The following is a 26182-nucleotide window of genomic DNA, read 5'->3' on the forward strand; positions in this document are numbered from 1 at the left end:
GATCCAGAAATAGCTCCCGATTTCATTCATATCATAAACCAATACCTGAAACTGTTCGGAATTCGGAACGATACCTGACCTGGTCCGGGTCAAGAACTGAAACGGTTCCAGTTCCAATTGATAAACCATACCCAGTAGTAATTTAGAAATAGTGTACGAATTCAAATATCGTAGGAGTTCACGGTACAAATTAGCGTAAAAGTTACCATACAAATTAAAAAAATACTTGTAACATGAATAAGAATATGTATTACGCGAAAATGTCATCCATAAGTATTACTTAAGTTAAACTGGTTTCTGGGTCGTTTATTTCCAAACAAAACAAACGGTCTAAATTTTCACCGCGAGCATATGTGTGTATTTTGATATTTCGAGGACATATTGTGCAGTCAAAACTAAAAAAAACTAAAATCAAAACAGGCGGAGTATAATATAATTAATAAGCCCAAGGTTTTTTTTCTAAATATTTGCTTCAATTTTATTCAATCATTTTGATTTACCAAAAATACAAAATTGCAACTCTTTATCCATGTATCGAAAATTGCAAGACTACATCCAACATCATTGAAACACACGGGACTTTATCCAGTTCATTCGCTCCCTTCACTCTTCACGCTGCTGGCAGGAATCGGCACACCAACTCAGCTCATCGCCAGCTCCACTGCTCAACAGCTTAAACCTACGAAAGCAAAATACATAACATTAGCAAACTCATCAACAACTACACTAGCTTCTTGCCCACCGACCTCCACACGTGCACAGCGATCTTCGCCTTCGGCTGCATCTTCCGAGACCTACACGATGGCTTCATCGTGAGCTTCATCGTGAGCTTCGTCGTGAGTGGTCTCTTGCTCGACGTGATCCTCGTCCACGATGTTTGCCTCTTGCGGGATTTCCTCCAAAGCTTCTAGCTTGTCACTTTCAGCTATCGGCTTTCCACTGATGTCTTCACTTTCACCTCGCTCCACAATGCCGCTCATTGCATCTTCTAGAGCCTTCTCGATCTTCGAATGATCTTCAACCAGCTCCTCGTCCTTCTGATCTTGAGCGACCTTATGCTCATCCCGTTCCTGAACAAACGATATCAGATCACTTCCTGCATCAATCGCCAAGGGGGCCAGGTCGACCAATTCCGACGCACTCAGCTCCTTCTCTGGGGTGGTAGCCATGGCTCAGCCGCTGTTCTGCACACTGAAATACTTGAAACCGATCACGGATAATGTCACTGGACGACAAACAAGAATTGTAGCGCTCGATAGGGAAAGTTTCACTAGCTTAGACTTGCACTTAGACACTTGCACAACGCTCGCCACGAAGATGTTACTAGCTTCACAATATTTGAACAACGAAAGGGTGCGTGCGCAATGAGCGATCGGCTTTTATAGCCCTCTAATGCACAAAACATGTCAAAGTGTTTGTGTAATTGTATTCTTAGTGTAAGTGACCAACCGTGTGCAGTTAATTGTCTGACTCATTCTTGATACTTCCCAGGGTTTCTCAGCATTAGTTTCGTTAAAAGACAGGATAGGTAAAATTGTGTAAAAGAATGATAATAATTGTTAGAAACTGGCGCTCTAACCAAAAAATTAGAGAACAAGGTAAATTCTTTAGGCTAGTACTTAAGGTGCGCCAAAAAATTGGTTGTTTTTATCGCAATTGTCCTATTTTGCCTATCATTTTGTCCACACACAAAAACATCGCCTTAGCTGACAGTTTGTTGGAACCTCACAACAGTTTCCAACAATAATGATTTTATTCGTGTAAGATCTGCATCGAAAATCTGTGTTTTGATACGTATGTCATCCTTCCGTGGAGTGCTGTCTTGTTTATTAATTGAATTTAATTTTCTCATGCTCGAGATGGGACCGTTTCGGATGATATTCTGTTCGTATTTGATGTACTTTGTATACCTTGCGCTGGAAAGCCCTGCCCAGAGCACAGTTTCGTTCGGTATGTGCCTATGTGATCACAAACATCGTTCGCTCATTGTACGCAAGTGTTCGCGTAGAGAAGATGGTGCGATGAGTAATCCTTCGCCACAACAGCGCCACTTCGCTGTACAGGATTTGCTATCGCTTCAATAATTTCCGTAACAATATAAAAGGACACATATCGTTTCAATGCAAATTACAGACAGCTTCAAACTCCTTTCATTCATCAAGTTTTAATTTAATTTCTTCATAACCAGTCCCTAGCCAAGCCGCTTTTAAATTTAACATATGGGCCATGCACTATTACATTCACTTCACATTACATGTGTGTGATCTCCAGTAGGCTCTGATGTCCCGATGCATTAGCATTTTCTGTCGCATTATCTGGTAAGTTCACAACCGGAGGCATTCTTGCAATGTAGTTTCAAACCGACACCAATTATACGTGACCAAAGAGTACTTGTTCTTTATTCAGGAAGGACGGCTTTGCCGTATGCTTGCCAAAGAGTGCTAAATTCGAGGCAAAACAGTATTTATGCACCTGAAAGATACACAAATCCCCAGACTAGAAAACGCTCAAAAGAGCAATCAGCAAAGCAATAAAATGGATTATTACATTTTCTGAATGCTCACCAAAGCAAAGATCTATGACCGTTTTTGCGTTGACGTTGAGAAGCATTTCCAGGTGTAGATGACCATTGCCTCTCTCATTTGAAGGCATTATTGTCAGACACCCAACATATCTGCTTTTCTGCTCCTTTTTGTTGGGATTTAATGAGCTAAGCGTGAGCATAGTTTGCCATCCGAGGGGTGTCACGCTGAAGTCATCCACAAATGATGCACAAATGTATCCACAAATATCAAAAGAGATGTATGTTTCCACCGCATACTGCTCCCCGGTAGCTTTAATGCTTTCTGCCGACACCCCAAGAGAGCAGGCTTATGGGTTGCTTTATGGCTCTTTGTGAACACTCTCAAACGCGCAACACTCGAGAAATCCTTGGAGAAAAAACGTACGCTATGAATCGGATGTATCGTATGTACAATTTGCGAACAAATTGTTACACAAATAAATATCTGAATTGGTATTCCAGTAACGACAAAAACGTTAATGATGAAAATTGTAAAATAGAATGGATCTACTCTTCCCTTGAAGTTAATAAAATATCGCTTTCGCAAGGTTATCTTTTAGACGCTGGAATCAATCATCCAAGATGTTTACATTAACTCTGCCAACGTACCATCGTAGCTGCTTCCATCCTCAATAAGACGCAATGGGAAAGTCTTGGGTCACAAGGGTGCGAGAACGTCATCATAAGATTCTGCTTTGTGGTGAATATTGTAAATCTAAGGCAACAGTTTTATTGCAAAAAGAGATGGTCTTATCCCCACTGTACGCATTGAAGCTGCTCCCAATAAAGCGAACGCATAGAAGCAACGATCGATTTTCGCTGTTTGTCACGGATTGAAGCCTTGCGATCTTCGTCCATCCATAGACCGGGTATCGATCACATCGATACGGCTCCAGACACGGTGAGCTGTACGATACCAGTCATCAGTTCTCTCGTGTCATTTGTAAAGAGCAGACGTATTCACGCGAGAAAACAAACCAAAACAATTTAAAGACAACCAAGTTCAAGTACAACTAGGATGAACAGTGCAGAACGAAGATGGGAGAATACGCTTCGTATTAGCTTTGCTGATATTGAAGTAAAACCATCGAAAGAAGAGATCTATGATCTAATCGTCAAGATGGTTCTCCCGACGGACAAGCTAATCCGAACTCACCTACATTTCATTCGGAGCACGGTGTATTTACAAATGGGTACACTAGAGCAAGCGCAAGCGGTAGTGGAGAGGAATAAAGGTAAACACGGGAGGAAGTGCGGAAACGTGTTTAAGCCATTTGACATCGAGATGGAGAATGGTGCGATCGATGTTTTCCTTCAGGACCTGCCCTACTACATAACCGACGATGAAGTTCGAGCAGAGATGGCTAAGTACGGGGAGATACTTAGCATACGCGAGCTACGGCATCTGGAAGGAAGCCGGCTTGCTGGCATCCTAATGGGAACACGGGCAGTGCGCATGATACGCAAACTACCGATAGCTTCATACATCACGATCGAAGGAGAGGTGACAGGTGTAACTTATCGCGGGCAAGTCCGCACCTGTGCGCATTGTCAGCTGCCAGCACATCATGGTGTGGGTTGTGCAGTCAATAGGATGGAAAGAGCAGCACAGAATTCGTATGCGGATGCGCTTAAATCACCTGTTTCCAAACACACAACAAAAAAACACACACACCAACAACACAACCCATCGGTGCCTCATGTTAACCTTCAACAAAGGCTTGAAAAGGTTACTCAAGCAAACACACAAGGGAGTATAAAACCAACAAACGTGCCACAGGCCGCTACACAAACCGCGGCTTCAGCACAACACACACACGAACCGATAGTTCTTCTAACAAAAACAATACAAAAAAACGCAGGCGAAGGCATGGAAATAGTTCAAGCAGCGAACAGTGAGGATGTAATAATCTTCAAAACGCCGCTCGATATTCCATCCGATCCTCTCTCAGAACCGACAGAAGAGAATAACACTGGTACAAAGCGACCCACAGATGATAGTCCGGAGAGTGATGCATCCTCTTCTTCCCAGGGCTCGCAAACCAAACGTAAACCCGGACGCCCACTCAAACATCCTAAAACGATGTAAGTACCATTTATATGTAAATCCACTGATATATATATATATGTATAAAAAAGCTCAGTTATAAATGGCTAATGAATGTAGTTATAACATTGGTTCAGTGAACTTGAATACCATATCCAACAAAACAAATATAGACGCCTTGCAGACATTTATACGAACCACTGATTTAGACATTATATTCATGCAAGAAGTATATCAAACAAACTTAACAATCCCTGGCTATAATGTCGTGACAAATGTAAACGATACCATGAGAGGCACTGCAATTGCGTTACGCGAACAGCTTAAATACTCTCACGTAGAGCGCAGCTTAGATTCTCGTCTCATCTCCATCCGACTCGAGAACACTGGTACGCTCTGCAATATCTACGCTCCGTCAGGCAGTCAACGGAGAGCAGAGCGAGAAACATTTTTCAGCCACACATTGCCGTTCTACCTGCAAAACGCACAAGAGCCTGTAATTCTCGCGGGTGATTTTAATTGCGTATTAAAATCAAAGGACGCTACGGGTGGAGGGGATGTAAGTCTTGCGCTCCAGAACGTCATTAACAGCATCGATCGTTGCTACGTAACCAAAACTCTTAGCACAAAACTTAGAACGACAAATATGCAAGTAGTCTCCTTCTCAGATCACAAGGCACTAACAATCCGTCTCACCCTCCCGATTCCTCCAGCCTCGCGCAGAAACGGATACTGGCAACTTCGTGCTCACATACTTTCTAACAAAGTCCTAGAAGAATTTAAAATTCAATGGGAAAGATGGACAAGGCAAAAGAGATTTTACAACACATGGATAAAATGGTGGGTAGAGTGTGCCAAACCCAAAATAAAATCTTTTTTTCGATGGAAATCTAATGAAAAATACAATGACTTTCGCTTGCATCAAAATGTTCTTCAAAAACAGCTAAGCTCATCCTACGAAAAATATTTACAACAACCAGCTGAACTAAAGAATATAAATTTATTGAAAGGAAAAATGCTTGCTCTACAAAGACGTTTTTCGCATCATTTTACAAGTATTAATGAAACATTTATTGATGGAGAAAGTGTCTCCACATTTCATCTGCAGGAGCGGAGGAAGAGACAAAACATCATAACCAGTTTCCAAACAGGCGAAGGCATAAGCTTCGAATCAGTGGAGGAGATTAATAACTACATGTACAGAAAATATTCTGAATTATACGCTGAGAGGACACCTGACACTCAAAATAACCAATCAGTACAACACACGGAAACACCAAGTAACAATTTCTCCAGCAGTCAAGTAATACCAGACGATTGTGTTGAAAACAGGAGATGCATGAATGATTTTAACAGGCATGAAGTCCTCTTTGCAATAAAAAAATCTGCTTCACATAAATCTCCTGGTCCCGATGGGATTCCAAAGGAGTTTTATATTCGCACTTTCGATATAATATCTCGAGAACTAACATACGTGCTGAATGATGCTCTTCAAGGCAATATACCTTGCTGCTTCGTGGATGGAATTATTGTGTTGGTGCAAAAGAAAGGAAGCACAGCGGGCCTCTCAAATGTTCGTCCAATTTCTTTATTAAATTTTGACTACAAACTTCTCTCAAGAATGCTTAAAATACGTATGCAGGGAATAATTGAAACATGGCACATCATTTCACCATCACAAACATGTAGTAACAAACCGCATAATATTTTTGAAGCTGTTCTTGCTATCAAAGAGAAAATAATAGACTTCAAGAGAAAGAGAATCAAGGAAAAACTCGTCTCTTTCGATCTCACTCAAGCATTGGATCGTGTAGATAGGAGGTTCCTTTGGACAACGATAGCCTCCTTGGGATTCAACGCAAGATTAATAGAACTTTTAACGTATATTGGAAATCAATCCTCGTCACGGTTACTAGTAAATGGACACCTCTCCCCATCGTTTCCTATCCAACGATCCGTAAGGCAGGGTGATTCCTTGTTAATGATGTTGTTTGTTTTGTATCTTCACCCGCTCCACACCACACTCGAAGGCCTTTGTAACAATCAGAATGACCTGATCAATGCTTATGCTGACGATATATCGGTAATTTCCACCTCCCTTAACAAAATCGAGCTAGTGCGACAAACAATGGAAACATTCGGGTACTATTCTGGTGCAATGCTAAGTATGGAAAAAACAACAGCACTAGACATAGGACACATCACCACCAATAACACAATAGAAACACCATGGCTTCGTACGGTAGAACGACTACGACTTCTCGGCATTCTATTCACCAATAACATCCGTGAAGCAATGAGCAACAATTGGGACATAGTCATAGAAAAATTCAGGTGGATGGTGTGGTACCACAGAAGAAGAAACCTTAATCTATGCCAAAAAATCACGCTGCTTAATACATTCATATTGCCCAAGGTTTGGTTTACAGCCTCGGTGTGTGGTGCTCGAGAAATGGACATAGCAAAAATAACGTCACTTATAGGCTTATTACTCTGGAGTGGAAGTGGATGTACTAGAGTTCCTCTACAACAACTTGCTCTTCCAAAACTGCGTGGAGGACTAAACCTTCACATTCCAGCCATAAAAGTTCCAGCACTGCTATGTAACCGATATATAACACACAGAGACAGCCTTTGCGTAAGCTCCGAGATAATTAATAACGTAAATGAAGCAAATGTCCCAAGCAGCTATCCATGCCTAAAAACTGTAAAAAAAACATATGGTGGGTATACCAATTGGATTGGATACCATAATAACGACAAAAAGTCTGACAAAAAAGATAACAAAGTCTCTACCAAATCCCAATGTATTTTTGGAGACACCAACAAGAAATTGGCGCAGGGTCTGGCATAACATAAGCAGTCGAAAGCTAAATGCCGAACAAAGATCATACCTATATCTACTGGTGAACAATAAAATAAAAAATTGTGCCGATCTTTTTCGTCATCACCGCATTACATCACCAACATGCCCACACTGCCCAATGGATGAAACAATCAAACATAAGTTCTCGGTATGTCACCGATCAAAACCAGCATGGGCAGTTTTACAAAGACGTCTTAACGATATCAGTCCCAACAGACAACTATCTTACGAAAATCTACACGTTCCTGAGTTAAGTGGTTTAAGTGCAGCAACTTGTAGTGAAATACTTCGCATATTTTCAACTATATCATCCACATCATTGGAAACAATGATCCTGTGATTGATTGAGATGTCCTTTCCTGTTGTCTATTGTAAATAATGTAAAGTAAATAAACACATGAAATAAATATTTTTATAAAAAAAAATAAAGCGAACGCATAGAAGCAACGATCGATTTTCGCTGTTTGTCACGGTTTGAAGCCTTGCGATCTTCGTCCATCCAGAGACCGGGTATCGATCACATCGACACGGCTCCAGACACGGTGAGCTGTACGATACCAGTCGTGTCAGACCGAGGGAACGGTGTCCGATGATTTATGGCCCCCGCGCTGGTCTTGCGTTTGCAAGATATTCCAAACGGAGCAAAAAAATATATGATCCATCCCAAGAGCATGGCCAACAGCTCAATGGAACAATAGCTGACAAACAATAAAGGAGTGTAGTAGTAGCACAGCGAAGTTAGGGTTAAGAAGTCACTCCGGGATGGGGCATTAGACTTTTGAGATTGCAGTGGACGCAATTGCGTTCGAACATTACCTAGTCACATACACAGATGCACAACTGGACACTCTAACCGGATGATGTGTGCATGAATGTGCATGTGAGCACTTCAAAACACTTTCGATGCGTACCTTCTTGCGCTAGAGCGTGGCTCGCATTCTCTCTTTGACCGTGCTACTGATCGGATCTGTTTTTGCAGACTCAGCTTTCGATTATTGTGTGAGTATTGGAATATAGTGCCTTTGCAAAGCTGCTCCGTTTTTATGTATGTATGAGAGTGGGTGTGTGTTTTTTGGTTTTTGTAGTGCTAGTTTTACACTAAACTGCATCTAACTGTATGTTTACGTGTATCCCCTGTACAGCCGTTATTCCAAGCAATGGAGCGAAAAGCTACCCTCACGCAAGTGTACGTCGGAAATCTGGCGCCCAACGTAAACGACCACCTGCTACGCCGCTACCTCTCGATGGCTGGCACTGTGGTCTCAACGAAGATCGCACGAAATGCAATGACTGGAGAGTCCTTGTTGTACGGCTCGGCCGTGTTCGCGACCACTCAGGACGTCCAAAATGTGATCCGCCGACTGAACGGAAAGGTGTTCCACGACAAGCCGCTGCTGGTGTGCTCGCATGGGGACTGTTCGAGCGAGCTGCACCACTACCAACGCACTGTCGTAATCGGCAACAAGGAGCATTACCTAACGCATAGCGCCATTTGCAAGCGGTTTGCACCATACGGCCGAGTTCTGTTGTGCATGCAGCCCAACATCCGGCACCGTCCGTCCAACGCTGTGTTCGTGCTGTTAGAATCAGCGGAGGTGGCCAGTCTAATTGTGACGACCCGCCACGGCTGCTGGTTTGTCAAACCATACAGAGAACGAATGAAGCAGGTTCGCTGGGGAATGGAGACATCCGAGCTCGAGCCCAAGCGGACTACTCCGCATGGTGCTACGAATACTGAAAGAAAAGTACGTGGCGCGCGATCGGACGATCCGAGGTCAAGTCAGGCTGTTATACCCAAACTCAACGTCACTACCAGACAACAGGCTGGGCGTTTTGGACGCAAAGTTTCCAAAGCTCCTGGAATTGAAGATAACGATGCAATGTTTGAAAACTTTGGAAATCTGGTTTTCAACGATGATGCATTCCAATAATAATAACGCTCAATATTCATTGATGTATGTACACATACACTGACTATCTTTGAGCACTACAATTTTATTAATATCCCATTTGATAGAACTATTCAGCTCAATGTTATTTCGTGTACTCTACTTTGAATAACGCAGCATTCTTATTGAACTATTAAACTTTGATATTATTTAATATATTCAACAACAGCTTCAGTTTGTTCAATTGTCACAACGCACCCATTTACTTGAAATAAAGCTTACTCTCCTTAGTAGGATGTAGAATGTGATCGAGTCTTGTTGCATTCCAACAATAGCATCCTGAAACGATTTGCTTGAGCAGATATCCGAAAACTCATCCATTACTTGTTTCACGGGGAAAGAAAGGTGAAGTGCGGGTGAAATTACCATGCTATGGTTACTGACATACAGTTTCGCGCAGATCGTCTGAGCGTAATTGTCTGCCCAAGGTTTGCCGGACGAATTATTACATGCAGCTGTGCGGTTTTATTTCACCCGATTGCTTTGCCGGGTGAACGTCTCGGCGCAAGCGATGTGATGTGCATCTTACTACAGAATAAGTAAATCGAGGAGATTGTGGAGATTTATTTATTTATTTATTTATTTATTTATTATTTACTTACGTTTTCGGGCAATAGGCCTAAATAACAGATACAAATTCTTAATTAGTAAACAACTTAAACATAAATAACACTAGCCCTTTACAACTGACAAAGGCGAGAAACAGGGATATGAAAATCTGCAGATGATTCAAGTCTATTGTAGCTGACACACATTTTAATTAAAGGGTCGTTAGCGCCAAATGAAGAAGATCGAAATGGGATCCTGATTAAAGACCTGCTTCTAAGATCCCTAGTAGGTGCAGAAAAGCTGATCAGATTTAAAATTTCATGTGTCAATTTCAATTTATGCATGAAAATACATTGAGCAATCTTTCTCCTGTGTTCTAAAGTTTCGAGATCAAATAACTGACACCTGACATGGTACGGGGGGCGTGGCATTTGGTTTGACCAAGGAAGACGATAAAACATAGCGCGTGTCACCTTTTTCTGAACTTTTTCTATCATCTCTATATAGGTCACTTGGTTTGGACACCAAACAACGCAAGCAAATTCTAGTATAGGACGGACTAGGGCACAGTATAACGATTTAAGACAGAAAGGATCCTTAAAGTCGGAAGAAGCACGTAGAATAAAACCTAACATATTTAATGCTTTTGAGACGATTGTGTGGAAATGGCACGATAATATAAGTTTACTGTCTAACATTATTCCTAAATCACGAACTACAGATGACCGCGGCACACTGTCTTGACCAATTTTGTAATTAAAAGTTATTGGAATCCTTTTCTTAGGGAAAGTAATGCAAGTTACATTTTTGTACATTCACAAACATTTCGTTATCATGGCACCACGTCAAAAAACGGTTTACGGAATCTTGAAGTATTTCGCAGTGATTTGAATTTTCAACAGCAAGGAACATCTTAAGATCGTCTGCGTATAGTAAAACATTGACGTTATTATTTGCAGCCCGTTGATCGTTATGAATCTGAACAAATACAATTAATTAACTCGATGATCGAATGAAAGCATATCCCAACAATTTGGCATTGCTTTATCTCGAATGTATTTAATTGTACATCATGACTATCGAATATGGCTTTTAATAGAGAAAGAATGGGATATCAAACTTAGAAAAGAACATTTTATTTCTAGTTAAACTGACTCATGCACAATACATCTGATAATGCACGGAAGTTTCCACGTTATCTTGCTTGCTAAAACAGATCGAACAGATCGATACAGTCCAATGCACTGGCAGCGCAGTGGATGTTTTCTACGTCTTCTTTTTGTCACCAATCAATCTAAGATTTTCTTTACTATGAAGTATTTTCCTGTATTTTCCTTATTTTCCTGTGAAGTATTTTCCATGGGCCGGTCTGGTGGTACAGTCGTCAACTCGAACGACTCAATAACATGCCCGTCATGGGTTCAAGCCCAGAATATACCGTGCCCCCATACGTAGGACTGACTATCCTTCAACGGTAACAAAAAGTCACTGAAAGCCAAGCCCACTTCACTAGTGGGTACAGGCAGGCCTTGACCGGCAGCGGTTGTTGTGCCACTAGACGAAGAAGAGGAAGTATTCTCCAGCAGCAGTGAGTATGGAAAGGCTGACGCGAGAATGGTCGTCTGAGCTTTGCGGGCATTATGTTTTTGGTTTTCGCACACGTGCTATCTTGCCGCTGCTCGTTCAGCGGTCGTGTCGTTCTCGCGCTTAGCCGGTACAACGTCCGATATAGACAAGTTGTCTCGCGCAGACAGGTGGTAAGACGGGTCTTGTCACAAGCCACGAGCTTCTTTTGAGACATATCCGTCCTTAACCGCCAAACGGTACACGGCCTACTTACATGTAAATGACTAACAAGAACAATTCGTAGCATGATACAGGATTGCTTCATTAATGAGTTGCTGAATTCAATTTTAATATTTGATAAACTAAGCTTCAAAGCTTATTTGCACGAATTTAGAAACCTCAATAACCGAGAGTTTGGGGTTATAGTTCCTCTTGTCCACTTTTACCAACGATGAGCAGAATTGTATCAAAATGTACGAATATAGGACAATTTTGAATAGAAATCACTATTTCAATAGGTACATCTAAAGTGAATGTGGGAAACAATGCAATAAATATGCTCGACCCCGTCAATATGCCGGAAGAAACTCTCCAAAGCATCGGGGTATTGACCGAGCAAAATAGACAAACGTAAATGATAAAACAGCTGAGACTTAATCTCTTTACTGCAAAGGAACATGGTGGAAGACGAAGAAGCAAGCGAGAATGAGAGAGAGTAGTGGACTAAACGAGAAAGAGAAAGTGATCGTTTGAAAGACAGCATGTTCTTGGCCGCTGGGTTCCATTCTACTGATTCTTCTTCGGCCCACTCCATCACCCTCTTTCATACTTCCTTCGCAGCATCATTCGCCGGGGACTTTCAAAGGTGCTTGCGATGCGACGCAAACCGTATGTTTTTGCATAACCACCCCCGGGGCCATGTCATAAACCGTCCGTCTGCGTCGGACGGCACAAACGGCGGCGATCGCGGTGCCCAATCGATGAATGAAGATCACATATCTTCATCTGTCGTGTTATTTTACGAGGCTTTATGGCATTCGTCTCTCACGCGGCTCGAGATGTCTGTAAGCATTATGGCTCGTAAAACGCTGGAAGTCCGGTCAGCAGCTCCAGAGCGCCTCAGTGGCTTATATCCATTACTGCATACAATTATATCCCAAAGATCGTGTCTGTCTGTGGCATTGAGATCGCATATTGATTAAAATAGAAGCATTGCCATAGCTTTTTTTGCTTTTTCTTATTTATGATTTATTTCGCTAGCGAAACAAGCATTCTTGAACTACACTCTCATCCCTGTAACAAAATCCGTCTTGGTAAAAGAGTTTCAAAAAACATGAAATAATAAGTATTTGTAGATGTTTATAAAGTATAGTTTTATTTTGTTTCAAAAATATTTCTAACGAAGCTCGTATAGACTGATAATGGAAATGGTATGCGATTGGCAGTAAGTACAATGGTGAGTTATTCCAAATTCATTCAAATCAGTGTGAAACAACCATTTTCTAATGCACTGAGCTCCACTCCTTGCTCAAGTGAAAGTAAACGTGAACCTCGAATCGATACACAAAGATTTAAAAAACAAACTTTAAATTGCACATTTCACTTGCACTCGATCACTATTCTTCAGCGTGGGTATCCTCTTCACTCTGCCAGGATGCATGCTTCGCTGATAAACGAAGCTTTAGAATGAGCGATATGGAATCCAACAGCGACTGGACGAAAGCACGTGGAAGACATTACACACCCAACCAGGCTCTTGGGAAGAGGGATGAGGCAGCCGATGAGCTAGCCACCGCCGGAATAAATGCTGTGCTCAAGTCGATCGGACTGGGAAATGGTAGGAAAAACACATCACTGAATAAAATTTTCCACTTCCACGCACACAAACACACACTCATACTTACACAGCGTCAGTGAACGGCAATAGTTGGTTGGACAGCTTCACGACCTTGAGACGAGTATCGTCCATCACGGTGTTGTCCATAATGCGGGAGACGAAAAGAGCCTGTTTATCGCTCTGGTAGCGCAGTATCGCCCAACCAAGCGGCTCTCGGTCCTGATCCCGCAGCACGCACACATCCCTCAGGAGGCCATACGTCCCAAACAGTTCGCGCAGCCGCACCGCTCCGAACGACTGCCCCAAGCCGGACACGCGCACGTACCAACCAAGGAACCGGTTCGTCTGCAGGCGCTGGAACTCGGCCGGCGAAACTGGTGCTCCACCGTGCACGGTATAAGAATGTCGCACGCGGAGCGCAAACCCATCGCCCATATCCCATCCGTTGGTACCCGTACACGGTACCCGTACACGCACCGGCCCATTACAATTTGCATCACCCGGCCTATCCGACCGAAAAGCTCGTGTAGTACTTCCTCGTCGATCCATTCGCTGAAATTGGTAACGTGCAGCTCGGTGGACGTCAGGATTGGCCGGCTGGTGGTAGTAAAGCTGGCCGCCGCGTACATCCGAGTGCCCGCCAGCCAAGCATCGTTCAGGTGACGGGCCGCGTTCTCCAGCGGTTCTGGCTGGTCGTAAACGACGATTACGCTTTTTACCGCGACGGAGAATGTGGGGCGCGAGCAGATCATCTCCCGGAAGGGGCCATATAGGTTCAACAACATACCAAGCATTCTATCGTCGTAGAGCGAGCTAATGTTGCCCAAAAACAGACCAAAGCGCTTATTCCGCGCAAATGCTTCTGGAAGTGGCACAACGCTGGCCGACCTGTCACACACTTGGTCTGAAAAGAGCAGCACACATATCCACCACACACACACACAAGCACGGTAGCAAATTAGCTCCAACTTTTTGAATATATTTATGATGAAGCTTACCTCCTGTGTAAGCATGCATAGTGTTGTTTAGTTTTTGTTTTCCACTCGCACTGCAAAAGAAATCACTTACGAAACATGCATTCATCTTGCATCGAACTTTCCTCACCAAGCTGCCGTACCGAAGTGACGATCGAAAAGGAAGCGACATGCTGGTACACTGAAACACTCTCGCTGACCGACGCATTTGTGGGAGAGTGAGAGAGATGTTGTCCCTATTCGCTCTCATTTGAGCGCTGCGTCCGATGTACTGCAATATGCGCAAAAATGCACTCGCACATATCGGTTGAGTGTATTGCACTTTTCAACACTCCAACAAGTTAAGGCTGTGTTGATGACTTTCGCTAAGTAGCGCACGTCTGACGTCACTTGTAGAAGCTCGTGGCGGTCCTTTCCCCCGTTGATCAACGATTTTCACAAAACACAAAAGAGGAATAGTCATTGCTATCAGCTACAGCAAACTCATTTGACTACGTGGGCCAAGATCGTATTTGAAATAATAACACACAAATAGATAACGCGCGCGGTAGATGTTTATTGGTTTATTGTTTATTGGTGTTCCAAATATTGGTTCGAGAGCAGTTCATGCTGGGATAACAACTTCGTTCAAAAAATTAAGAACTTTTCTAATATTCAACGTTCTCGTAATTTAAGAAACAAATTATACAAGGACTTTTGTCTTAGAATATTTCCAGTTGCGGGATAGGCCATGATATTAACCGTCATAACCGAGCTTGGCCATACCATATCTTGGTTGCTTTAACGATTTCAGAATAATCTTTATTGGTTAAATAAATTTGATACAAATGTGTTGAATAAATTTAATTTATCTATCTATTAGCTCAGAGGACTCCAAACTACTGCTGTAGGATCGTATGCGGCCCGCGATGAGTTTTAAAGGTTTAAATTAATAGCTTAGTTTTTTGGATTAATTAATCAAAATGATATATGATATGATTTGTTACTTTTGACAGATGAAAATCAAGATTAATTAGAAGAAAGCTGCATACATATGATACATTCAGTAAGTATTTTCTAAACAAAATAACATTTGAGCTTTCAAACATTCTAAAGGTAACGTCAACTTACTTACTTACTTATCCGGCGCTACAACCGCTTTGCGGTCTTGGCCTGCCTCAGGAGTGTCCGAAACCGCTCACGGTCTCGCGCCTTCGTCTGCCAGTTCGTTATCCCGGCCTTAATGGCGGACGCCTCCACGCCATCTTGCCACCTCAATTTGGGCCTACCACGCCTCCTCTGTCCTTGTGGACGGCCTAAAAAGACTTTACGGGCTGGGTCGTCCGTTTCCATGCGTATAACATGGCCAGCCCACCGGAGCCTGGCGAGCTTTATACGCTGTACGACAGTGAGGTCGCCGTACATCTCGTATAGCTCGTCATTATAGCGGCTCCTCCATTGTCCTTCCACACATACGGGGCCAAGTATCCTTCTGAGCATCTTCCTCTCGAACGGGTAACGTCAACATGGCCCTCAAAAACGTTATTTGTAAATCAATGCGGTCCGCGAACTGGAAAGTTTGGAGACCACTGCGTTAGATGAAAGAATGCAGCCAGACCTCACGCGCTCTCTCTGGCATAAGCCGACCTTACTCTAAAGAGCCGTGTGTGCCTGAGAACGATCGATCGGTGAAGATCGTTTCGGCTGTATTTCGCACTGTCGGCACTTCGCATCGAAACAGCTTATCTAGATTTGAAAATATATTTAATGAATATTTAAACAACCTGAATGTTGTTTTTACAACGATTTTATGCCAATATGCCTTTTAGTACATCCCTAGAATATCATCAATAATTTTTGCAGCTAATCCTGTACAGCGAAGTGGCGCTGTTGTGGCGAAGGATTACTCATCGCACCATCTTCTCTACGCGAACACTTGCGTACTATGAGCGAACGATGTTTGTGATCATATAGGCACGTACCGAACGAAACTGTGCTCTGGGCAGGGCTTTCCAGCGCAAGGTATACAAAGTAAATCAAATACGAACAGAATATCACTCTAAACGGTCCCATTTCGAGCATGATAAAGTTAAATTCAACTAATAACCAAGACAACACTCCACGGAAGGATGACATACGTATCAAAACACAGATTTTCCATTCCACAGATCATACACAAATTAAAACATTATTATCATTCTATTACACGATTTTACCTATCCTGTCTTTTAACGAAGCTAATGCTGAGAAACCCTGGGAAGTATCAAGAATGAGTCAGGCAATTAACTGCACACGGTTGGTCACTTACACTAAGAATACAATTACACAAACACATTGACATGTTTTGTGCGTTAGCGGGCTATAAAAGCCGATCGCTCATTGCGCACGCACCCTTTCGTTGTTCAAATATTGTGAAGCTAGTAACATCTTCGTGGCGAGCGTTGTGCAAGTGTCTAATTGCAAGTCTAAGCTAGTGGAACTTTCCCTATCGAGCGCTACAATTCTTGTTTGTCGTCCAGTGACATTATCCGTGAGCGGTTTCAAGTATTTCAGTGTGCAGAACAGCGGCTGAGCCATGGCTACCACCCCAGAGAAGGAGCTGAGTGCACTCGAATTGGGAGACTTATACGTGAGCATTCCTTTGCACCAGTGGGCTGCAGAGGAGGCCACTGAGCCAGGGAGTGATTTGATATCGTTTGTTCAGAAGTGGGATGAGCATAAGGTCGCTCAAGATCAGAAGGACGAGGAGCTGGTTGAAGATCATTCGAAGATCGAGAAGGCACTAGAAGATGCAATGAGCGACATTGTGGAGCGAGGTGAAAGTGAAGACATCAGTGGAAAGCCGATAGCTGAAAGTGACTAGCTAGAAGCTTTGGAGGAAATCCCGCAAGAGGCAAACATCGTGGACGAGGATCACGTCGAGCAAGAGACCACTCACGACGAAGCTCACGATGAAGCTCATGATGAAGCCATCGTGGAGGCCTCGGAAGATGCAGCGGAAGGCGAAGATCGCTGTGCACGTGTGGAGGTCGGTGGGCAAGAAGCTAGTGTGGTTGTTGATGAGTTTGCTAATGTTATGTATTTTGCTTCCGTAGGTTTAAGCTGTTGAGCAGTGGAGCTGGCGATGAGCTGAGTTGGTGTGTCGATTCCTGCCAGCAGCAGCAGAGGGAGTGAAGGGAGCGAATGAACCGGATAAAGTCCTGTGTGTTTCAATGATGTTGGATGTAGTCTTGCAATTTTCGATACATGGATAAAAAATGTGATGTTCTTTCGGTCAAAGAAAATTATTGAATAAAATTGAAGCAAATATTTAGAAAAAAAAAATGCAACTTGTACTCAGTCATTCTTTCGAATCCGTCCGCCTGTTGTGTTAGCAGTAATTTTTGTCTGTTCTTTGTTGTTGTCTATTTTCTTCCGTGGAATATTCGTGGAAATCCCGTTGGAGTTTTGTGGTGCAAAAAACGTATGCAAACATAATATTTCAAATCCTCGTGGCATAACCCCAAACATGCACTAGAGCTTAGATCTTGGAGCTTTGTATTTATCCGCTACTTTATTGACTGTGATGTTTGTTGCGTTATTTATCTACGGAGTTTATATATTAAAGGGACTTCCTTCTGCGGCCGCTCAGTCCGCTTACCGTTGAATCCGCCAATGCTATGTCAGCGACGTTATGTGAGTTAAGTATCTTTCATCTGCAGGTTACTTCCTTCCTCTTTTCTTCTATTACATCGAATTTACTTGCCTCTATTTGTCTGTATGTACCTTGCCGCAACCTAGATCGGCGTCAACTTTCAGCAGTTGTAATACGACTTACTTTACTGTGAAAATTTATGAAAGTTATGAAAACAATACGTATGCTACAAACTCATAGTATGTAATGATAAATTTACAAAAAGTAACAATCAAAATTAAACAAAAGATATTTTTAGTATTTCACTTCAAAGTTTAAATTCCGTACAATCGACGGAGTCCGTAAACATAATGTTAATCAACCTGTTAACGTATTCTTAAGCACGTTTGAAGACTTGTTATTTGAGACTATGACGCTGATATTAAAACTTAAATCGGAGTTTCGATGGCTGTTTTGAATCATCCAGTAAACGTATTCTTAAGCACGGTAAAAGACTGGTTTTTTTTAGACTAAGGCTCATATCATATTATCATATCATATTATCAGATCATATTAAATGCATATAAAGTCTTGCATATCAATTTCAATTGATCTTATTAAATATATGTAAGACTTTAAACGATTTTAAGACTGAATGCTCTTATCTACAGAACTCTGTTAAGACTACTTGTTAAAATCATTTCTATACCTTTGAGATGTGAGGCGCAAATAAACTATCAAAACCACAGCTTATTGCTATGGATATGTTCTTGAGACGGCAATGAAGTAATGCATATGACGTCATTATCATGCAGGTGCTAGACATTGATCCTTCGAATAATTCAGGCGTATTCTACTCTATTCTATAAAAGAACAACGTGATGAATACACATCGGCTGAAAATTGCATGTGCTGGGAATAATGCCAGGATATATACATGCTTCATTCTAGCTATTAGAGTGGGAGCGTTAATGTGGTTGTTGAGTGTGGTTGAGTCCACGTCCTGAAAACATCGTACGAGTTTCACAGCATATCTAGTCGCTCCTTGGATAGCCTCGATTCGATCACTCCATTGTTCGGTGCAGGGATTGGTAACTGATTGGTAACTAAAACTGATCAGACGTATGCACTGTAGATTATGTGTATGGTAATGAGATTATGGAAACCATGCGTTGATCAATTAATCAACTCAATAGTGGATTCACTTTGGATACCTCTGGATATTCTCTTGATGATGATTAAACGTTTAGCACGTGTCGAGCACATGTCGAGAACGATCAATGAGAATGAGATCAGTGTGTTATACCGGAAGGTATCAGTGTGTTATACGGATATATTATCGATGTGATAGTTAATTCATATGCAAGACAACGACCGGTGAATCAAAACAGCGTTGAAGATTAAAACAGCCATTGCACATTGGGCAAACGCCTGTATAAAAATCGAAAAACCAACTGTATCGCAGGTTAACTCCATAAACATTTTCTTTTTAAAATAGATTCCTAAACTTAGTTGAAACCAAAATATTTCACGTTTTTATCTTAAACTAACTGAGATATGAGGCCCGATTATTAATCCCAAACGGAAATGACACAAGACAAGTGCATCAAGCCAAACGGAAAAAGGTATGCATTTTGAAACCGTTCTAGTGACAGACAAGTTTCGTTAAATTTTTTCTTTCGTTAAAGCTTTGTCAAAGCCTTTGTCGATGTGTCAAAATGTTCAAAATCAAAATAAAAAAAACGTAAACAAGTTTATTTAAGATACAATCGTTTATCAAGCTAACAATCCTTGTTTAAAACATCGAAACGATTTTCTCACACTTCGTAAGTGACGATAGCAGCAGTGAAGAAGAAACAACGGTAGATCTGGCAAAACAGCGCCGACTGCTTCGAAGTGTTTTCGACCCGTTACAGCTTTCTAACCAAGCGTGAGTTAAGCATGCGGATCATTCGCGCAAACCGTGTTATACATGTTTCTTTTGGTGGTTGTTAAGTTAAGATTTAAGAAAAAATCGTGTGTCGAAGGTAATTTTCCTTGACATTCTGGCGAAGATCGAGCCCTCCTAGTCTTTGTTATTCCTAAAAGTGTATGCAGTATTAGATGTGATAATTACATGTGCCTATGCTGTTGCTTGTTGAAGCAGTCACTCACTGAAGAAGTTGCTGGAATCCTTTGCTGTTGAACGCAAACCGGGTGCGTGAGCCCTTCATCTTTCGACTACCATCGAAGTACAACAGAGGAAGGAAATAACAGCAGCTTCTTAACCCAAAACAGCAGCACGTTACCAGTATCTCCAGCATATCGCCATTTGTATGGATATGGCAGTACACATATTTTAGATTAAAATGATAAAATTTGATTATTTCTGAAATAAAATACTTATATTTTGTCGTAAAAGCAACAGCAACAACTCTGTTGTTGCTTTGTGTCGGTCAAACAATCTGAGATTGGCGCCTTTCCGTGACAAAAAGCTGACGGAAAGCAGTTTGACAATTTTGGTTTTGCGTTAGTGTTTCATAATAGATATCTTGGCAGTATGCTTGTGAGTTTGTGTTTCGTCAAATTTTATTTTTCCATCAGACCACTCAAACGGATGTCATAATACAAATCTTCCGATTTTGACAACTTGTCTTTACGATTTGTGTTTAATAATCGGGCCTATAGGCCATCAAGGTGTAAACTTTGTGTTTTTTGTCCCAAATTTGAGCTATTTTTCGACCGAACATAAACCATCATATTTTAGTATATGATGGTTAGATTTTGATAATGAATGTGTTTTGGAAAGGTTTTTTGTCATATTTTGATGTTATGTCCGAATATTTTGCAAAGACTTGTTTTTAAAGTTCATAAATGATTGAACATCAAACATAACTGCCCAATTTCAGGATATTTTCATTTTTGAGAGTGATTTTTTTTAATGATTTGACTCGATTTCTCTCGTGAGTAGTGATGGGTAAAGTAGCACAGTAATACCACACACGCACAGGACAACAATATGTGCGAGCACACTTGCACTCTAAACAAAATTGTGGTACCACTTTTGTGAAACCGCACAATTTTGTGGTACTGCACAATTTTGTAGTACCGTACAATTTTGTGGTACCGCACAGTTTTGTGTTATTTTGTGCTATTGCACAATTTTCTGCGCGCACTATTCTGTGCTATAGCACAATTTTGTGCGCGCACTATTTTGTGCTATGACCAAGGTGGATTTAAAAATATCAGGTGGTGGACTCTAGTGCATTTTGACAATTCGTCACTTGACGTAAGGTCCCCAGGATTCAAACTTTGTTTAAATTTATTAAATTTGTTCATATAATTTATCTACCCAATTTTTTCGATTAAATATTCTTTAAAAATATATTTTGGACTTTGCGAGTTCTTATTAAACATTAGAACATGGATGTGTGTTATTTTGTTTTATTCCGTGAATTTATTCTATAATTCATTGTGTTTTCGATATTTTTACAGATAAAAATTAAGAAAACCAATTTTTTTTTCAATTTTCACATTGATTCCTTATTATCGACGAGCCGCATGGACAATTTACGTGAGATTAGAACTCATACTCACATGATTTTAAATTTCGTGCATAAACAAATCATCAAATCTTTTGTTAATATATCTCATTTTTTCGATAAAATCAATAGACACACAAAAATGCACATAATAACAAAGAAATCTGTTCTATTTGCTAAGCTTTGTGTGCGGAAACCAATGGTTAACGGTTCAAAAATGACGTAAAGTCCCTCAACTATGGCGACCCCCCAAAGGCCTTAATCCACCACCTGCCATTTTTAATCCACCTTGGCTATGACGCAATTTTGTGCGCAAGCAATTTTGCGATAGAGCACAATTTTGTGGTAGAGGACATTTTAGTGGTAGAGCACAGTTTTGAGCTATAGCACAATTTTGTGTGCGCACAGTTTTGCGCAACTGTAGCAAGTGTGTTACCACATTAAATGTGCGGTTCTATATTCTCGTGTTACGTCGGTTTGGTTCTGCGGACAGTTTTTGTGGTGCCCTTTAAACGGGTATTTTAAACAAAAAGGCATAAAAAACAAAACTGAACAGAGGAAAAACAGTTTAAAAGGTCGTAAGATATGAATCAGCTCTTTTCAAAACCAACCATGAAAAACACAACTTGTTCAGCGCGTAATACTTTAAACATTCATTCTCAGTAAGAAATTTATTCCTCCTTCGTTTTAATTCCTAACAATTATTGTTAATTCTGTTGAATCCTACGCATTAGTGCAATGTTGTGAGTGATAATTATTAATTTTAATTCGCTGTCTTTACAATTTTAGTATACGACTACCCTGTATAGTAAGAGCAATTGTATAGAATGACGAAAAACTGCAATAGCACGAGGAATTGATTTTCATCCCGGCGTTTGTATGGCCGTTGCCCACTGTGCATTGGAATCGTTGATGAAAACGAACGAACGTCGTCTGAAACCAGAAGGTGTTCCACCAACAATAGCCTCTCTTCCCTTCTATGAACAACAAATGACAGTGGTCTCTAAGGCTGGAAATAGACGATCCGAGATCATCGCGTTACCGCAAAAATTGCATATGACTTGAGCTGTCAATTCTGTTATAAAATCCGACAGATAGGCGAGATAATTGCGGTTCGTCTATGGAACCATCCGAGGTCTGGTGACGATTGAATGTGCCAAGAAAAAATATTTATTTTTATGCTATGCAAGTTTAATTATTTATTTCACATAGTTTATGCAACATAAAATGTAAACTCGTTTCTCTACTCGTTTTTTTTCAAACAAATTCACCAGAAAAAGTAAAAACAATCGGTGCGCGCTACCGCGAAAATCTCAGGAATACTGAAGTTGGGTATCTCTGCGAAACAGCAGGCGCGATCGGAGGCGCGGAAGATTTGACAGCCCAACTGTTCTTCTTCTTATTCTTTGGCACAACAACCGCTGTCGATCAAGGCCTGCCTGTACCCACTAGTGAAGTGAGCTTGGCTTTTAGTGACTTATTGTTACCATAGCAGGATAGTCAGTCCTACGTTTGGGGACGCGGTCTATTCGGGACTTGAACCCATGACGGACATGTTGTTAAGTCGTACGAGTTGACGACTGTACCACTAGACCGGCCCCAACTGTTCTACAACTGTTACTAACAAGGCGTGAATTTCGCGGTACCGCGACGATCTCGGTTTGTTTATTTCCAGCCTAATTGCTACCTTGAGGCACCCCGTAGGTGCTACCTTGAATGTTTAAGATTTTCAGTCGTGGTACTATTTGTGTTACGACGGTGATTGTATTATGTTTTGTGCGTTTGGGGATGAAGAATCTAAAATGTTCGAAGGATCCAGCTCTTTTCTGGATTAATTTGGCCAGCCTCGATGAAATTAATTTGGCCGGCCTTCAGCAAGTTCATTCAATCACCAACTGTAACAATACTATACTTGATTTAATTTTTGCGGATGACCAGACCGTTGAACGATTGAGCCCATTAGAACTGAGTTTAGAATCCATAGTTGAACCTGATCCACATCACCCTGCTCTACTTACCAGCTTCATGGTTCCGCAACAGAAATTGTCGTCTTCTGAGTCCCCAGAACGGAGAGATTTGAACTTTAGACGTACGAAATTTGATGAATTAACAATAGCGCTAACTCAAACCAATTATTAAATTCTAACCACGATATCAACGATAGCGTGTTAAGCTTCACAAATCATCTAAATGGATTATTCGAACAGTTTGTTCCCTGCTTTAATCCTCCATCGAAACCACCATGAGCTAGTAATGCACTACGCGTCGCCAAACGCCGGAGATCTAATGCCCAACAAAAACTGCGCAGTCTTCGAAACAGCACCAACCAAGCAAACTTTGCTCGCGCTGCTCGGATTTACAAATAGTTAAACCGTTTTGCGTATGTTGACTACGTTAGAAAGATCGAATTCAGATTCAAAAGGGATCCACTTGCATTTTGGAAATTTATACGAAATAAGAAATCCTGCGACCTAATGAACTTCAAGAGAAACATCATTTCGGGTGAAGATGACCTCTGCAAAGGTTTGCAGAACATTTCGCTTCCGTGTACAGCTGCAATTCTTCGAAACCTCTCACCCTATCTTCAGCACTTTCCGCAATCAACGGCGCAATTGACTTATCCACATCTATTATCAGTGAAGATGAGGTCGATACTGCCATATCGCAACTGAAGCTTTCGTATGCCTCTGGGCCGGACAACATTCCCAGTGCAATTCTTATTCACTGTAAGGCTGCTCTTTTGCCTATTCTGACTCAACTTTTCAACAAATCCTTACAGTCGAAATGCTTCCCGCAAATATGGAAATCTTCTTACATGTTTCCTGTCTTTGAAAAAAGAGACAAATCTGATATATGTAATTATCGCGGAATCTCTATGTTATGTGCTTGTAGTAAGTTGTTTGAAAAAGTTATGTTCCGCCACATGTCCTACGCTTTCCTGCCTGTTATATCTGTTATGCAACACGGCTTCATGCCTAAACGTTCGATTGAAACTAACCTGCTGCATGTGCTTCAATTTTGCTACTCCAATATTGACAAGGGCCTCCAGGTTGATGTCGTTTATACCGACTTCTGTGCTGCATTTGACAAGGTCAACCACTACTTATTGCTAGCTAAATTATTAAAATATGGTGTACACTCAAATTTTTTAGCATGGTTAGAAAGCTACCTAATGAACCTTTGCATTAATGTAAAAATTGGAAAAACTTTTTCTGACCCTTTCTGTGCCTTTTCTGGTGTTCCACAAGGAAGCATATTAGGGCCATTATTATTTATTATATTTATTAACGATATTGTATTTGCTGTTCCCAACGTCAATGTTTTACCATATGCAGACAATCTTAAGATGTTCCTTGCTATTGAAAATTCAAATCACTGCGAAATACTTCAAGATTCCGTAAACCATTTTTTGACGTGGTGCCATGATAACGAAATGTTTGTGAATGTACAAAAATGTAACTTGCATTACTTTCTCTAAGAAAAGGATTCCAATAACTTTTAATTACAAAATTGGTCAAGACAGTGTGCCGCGGTCATCTGTAGTTCGTGATTTAGGAATAATGTTAGACAGTAAACTTATATTATCGTGCCATTTCCACACAATCGTCTCAAAAGCATTAAATATGTTAGGTTTTATTCTACGTGCTTCTTCCGACTTTAAGGATCCTTTCTGTCTTAAATCGTTATACTGTGCCCTAGTCCGTCCTATACTAGAATTTGCTTGCGTTGTTTGGTGTCCAAACCAAGTGACCTATATAGACATGATAGAAAAAGTTCAGAAAAAGGTGACACGCGCTATGTTTTATCGTCTTCCTTGGTCAAACCAAATGCCACGCCCCCCCGTACCATGTCAGGTGTCAGTAATTTGATCTCGAAACTTTAGAACACAGGAGAAAGAATGCTCAATGTATTTTCATGCATAAGTTATTAAATGGGCTTATTGATGCACCTGAAATTTTAAATCTGATCAGCTTTTCTGCACCTACTAGGGATCTTAGAAGCAGGTCTTTAATCAGGATCCCATTTCGATCTTCTTCATTTGGCGCTAACGACCCTTTAATTAAAATGTGTGTCAGCTACAATAGACTTGAATCATCTGCAGATTTTCATATCCCTGTTTCTCACCTTCGTCAGTTGTAAAAGGCTAGTGTTATTTATGTTTAAGTTGTTTACTAAGTAGGAATTTGTATCTGTTATTTAAGCCAATTGCCCGAAAACGTAAATAAATAATAATAATAATAATAATAATAATAATAATAATAATAATAATAATAATAATGATAATAACAATAAAAATAATAATAATAATAATAAAAATAATACTAATAATAAGTAAAACCACCACATTAATCTCGTCCAGAACGGTAGAAATTCTCCAAACCTATCCGCTAGTTCTCCTCGCTTTTTCGGGAGTTATTCAGACAGAAAGCGATTCGATCCTTTTTTGAGACTTCGGCGGACTGTTCTGAAATAAGATGTTAAAACTTTCGCCTTCCGTTCGAATCTGATTTGGATCAATCTTATCATCAATCCTTTGTATAGTCACATTTTTTGCCGATCATATTTTCATCCATCTCTCTACTCATTTCCTGTTTCCCGGTTGTCCCCACATCGTTTCGCGATCCCAGTGGTCCCGCCTATTGACACTTGTTTCCCAGTGGCCAGCTTAAAACCGTGAACCTTTCCAGGGACTGTGATCAACCGATGCTTGATCTTTG

The 26182-nt window shown here is 41.1% G+C and overlaps 1 protein-coding gene across 2 annotated transcripts in view; it reads right to left on the reverse strand.

Moving 5' to 3' along the window:
• Positions 1–451: 451 nt before the first annotated feature.
• LOC3292477 (reticulocyte-binding protein 2) overlaps positions 452–26182 on the reverse strand; it is a 63114-nt gene continuing 37383 nt past the window's right edge. Inside the window, exons 1-2 of one of the 2 annotated variants that reach the window (XM_560561.2) lie at positions 747–1337; positions 452–679 (exon numbers count right to left, since the gene is read on the reverse strand). In XM_560561.2, coding sequence (XP_560561.2) covers positions 795–1169 — 375 coding nt within the window. In that variant the 5' untranslated portion in view covers positions 1170–1337 and the 3' untranslated portion in view covers positions 452–679; positions 747–794. Of the gene's footprint in view, positions 680–746; positions 1338–26182 lie in introns of those variants that run through there. The other variant, XM_061649827.1, reaches the window with a different exon arrangement.

This window comes from Anopheles gambiae, chromosome X (assembly GCF_943734735.2).
Source record: "Anopheles gambiae chromosome X, idAnoGambNW_F1_1, whole genome shotgun sequence".
In the NCBI taxonomy this organism is placed as follows: Eukaryota; Metazoa; Arthropoda; class Insecta; order Diptera; family Culicidae; genus Anopheles; species Anopheles gambiae.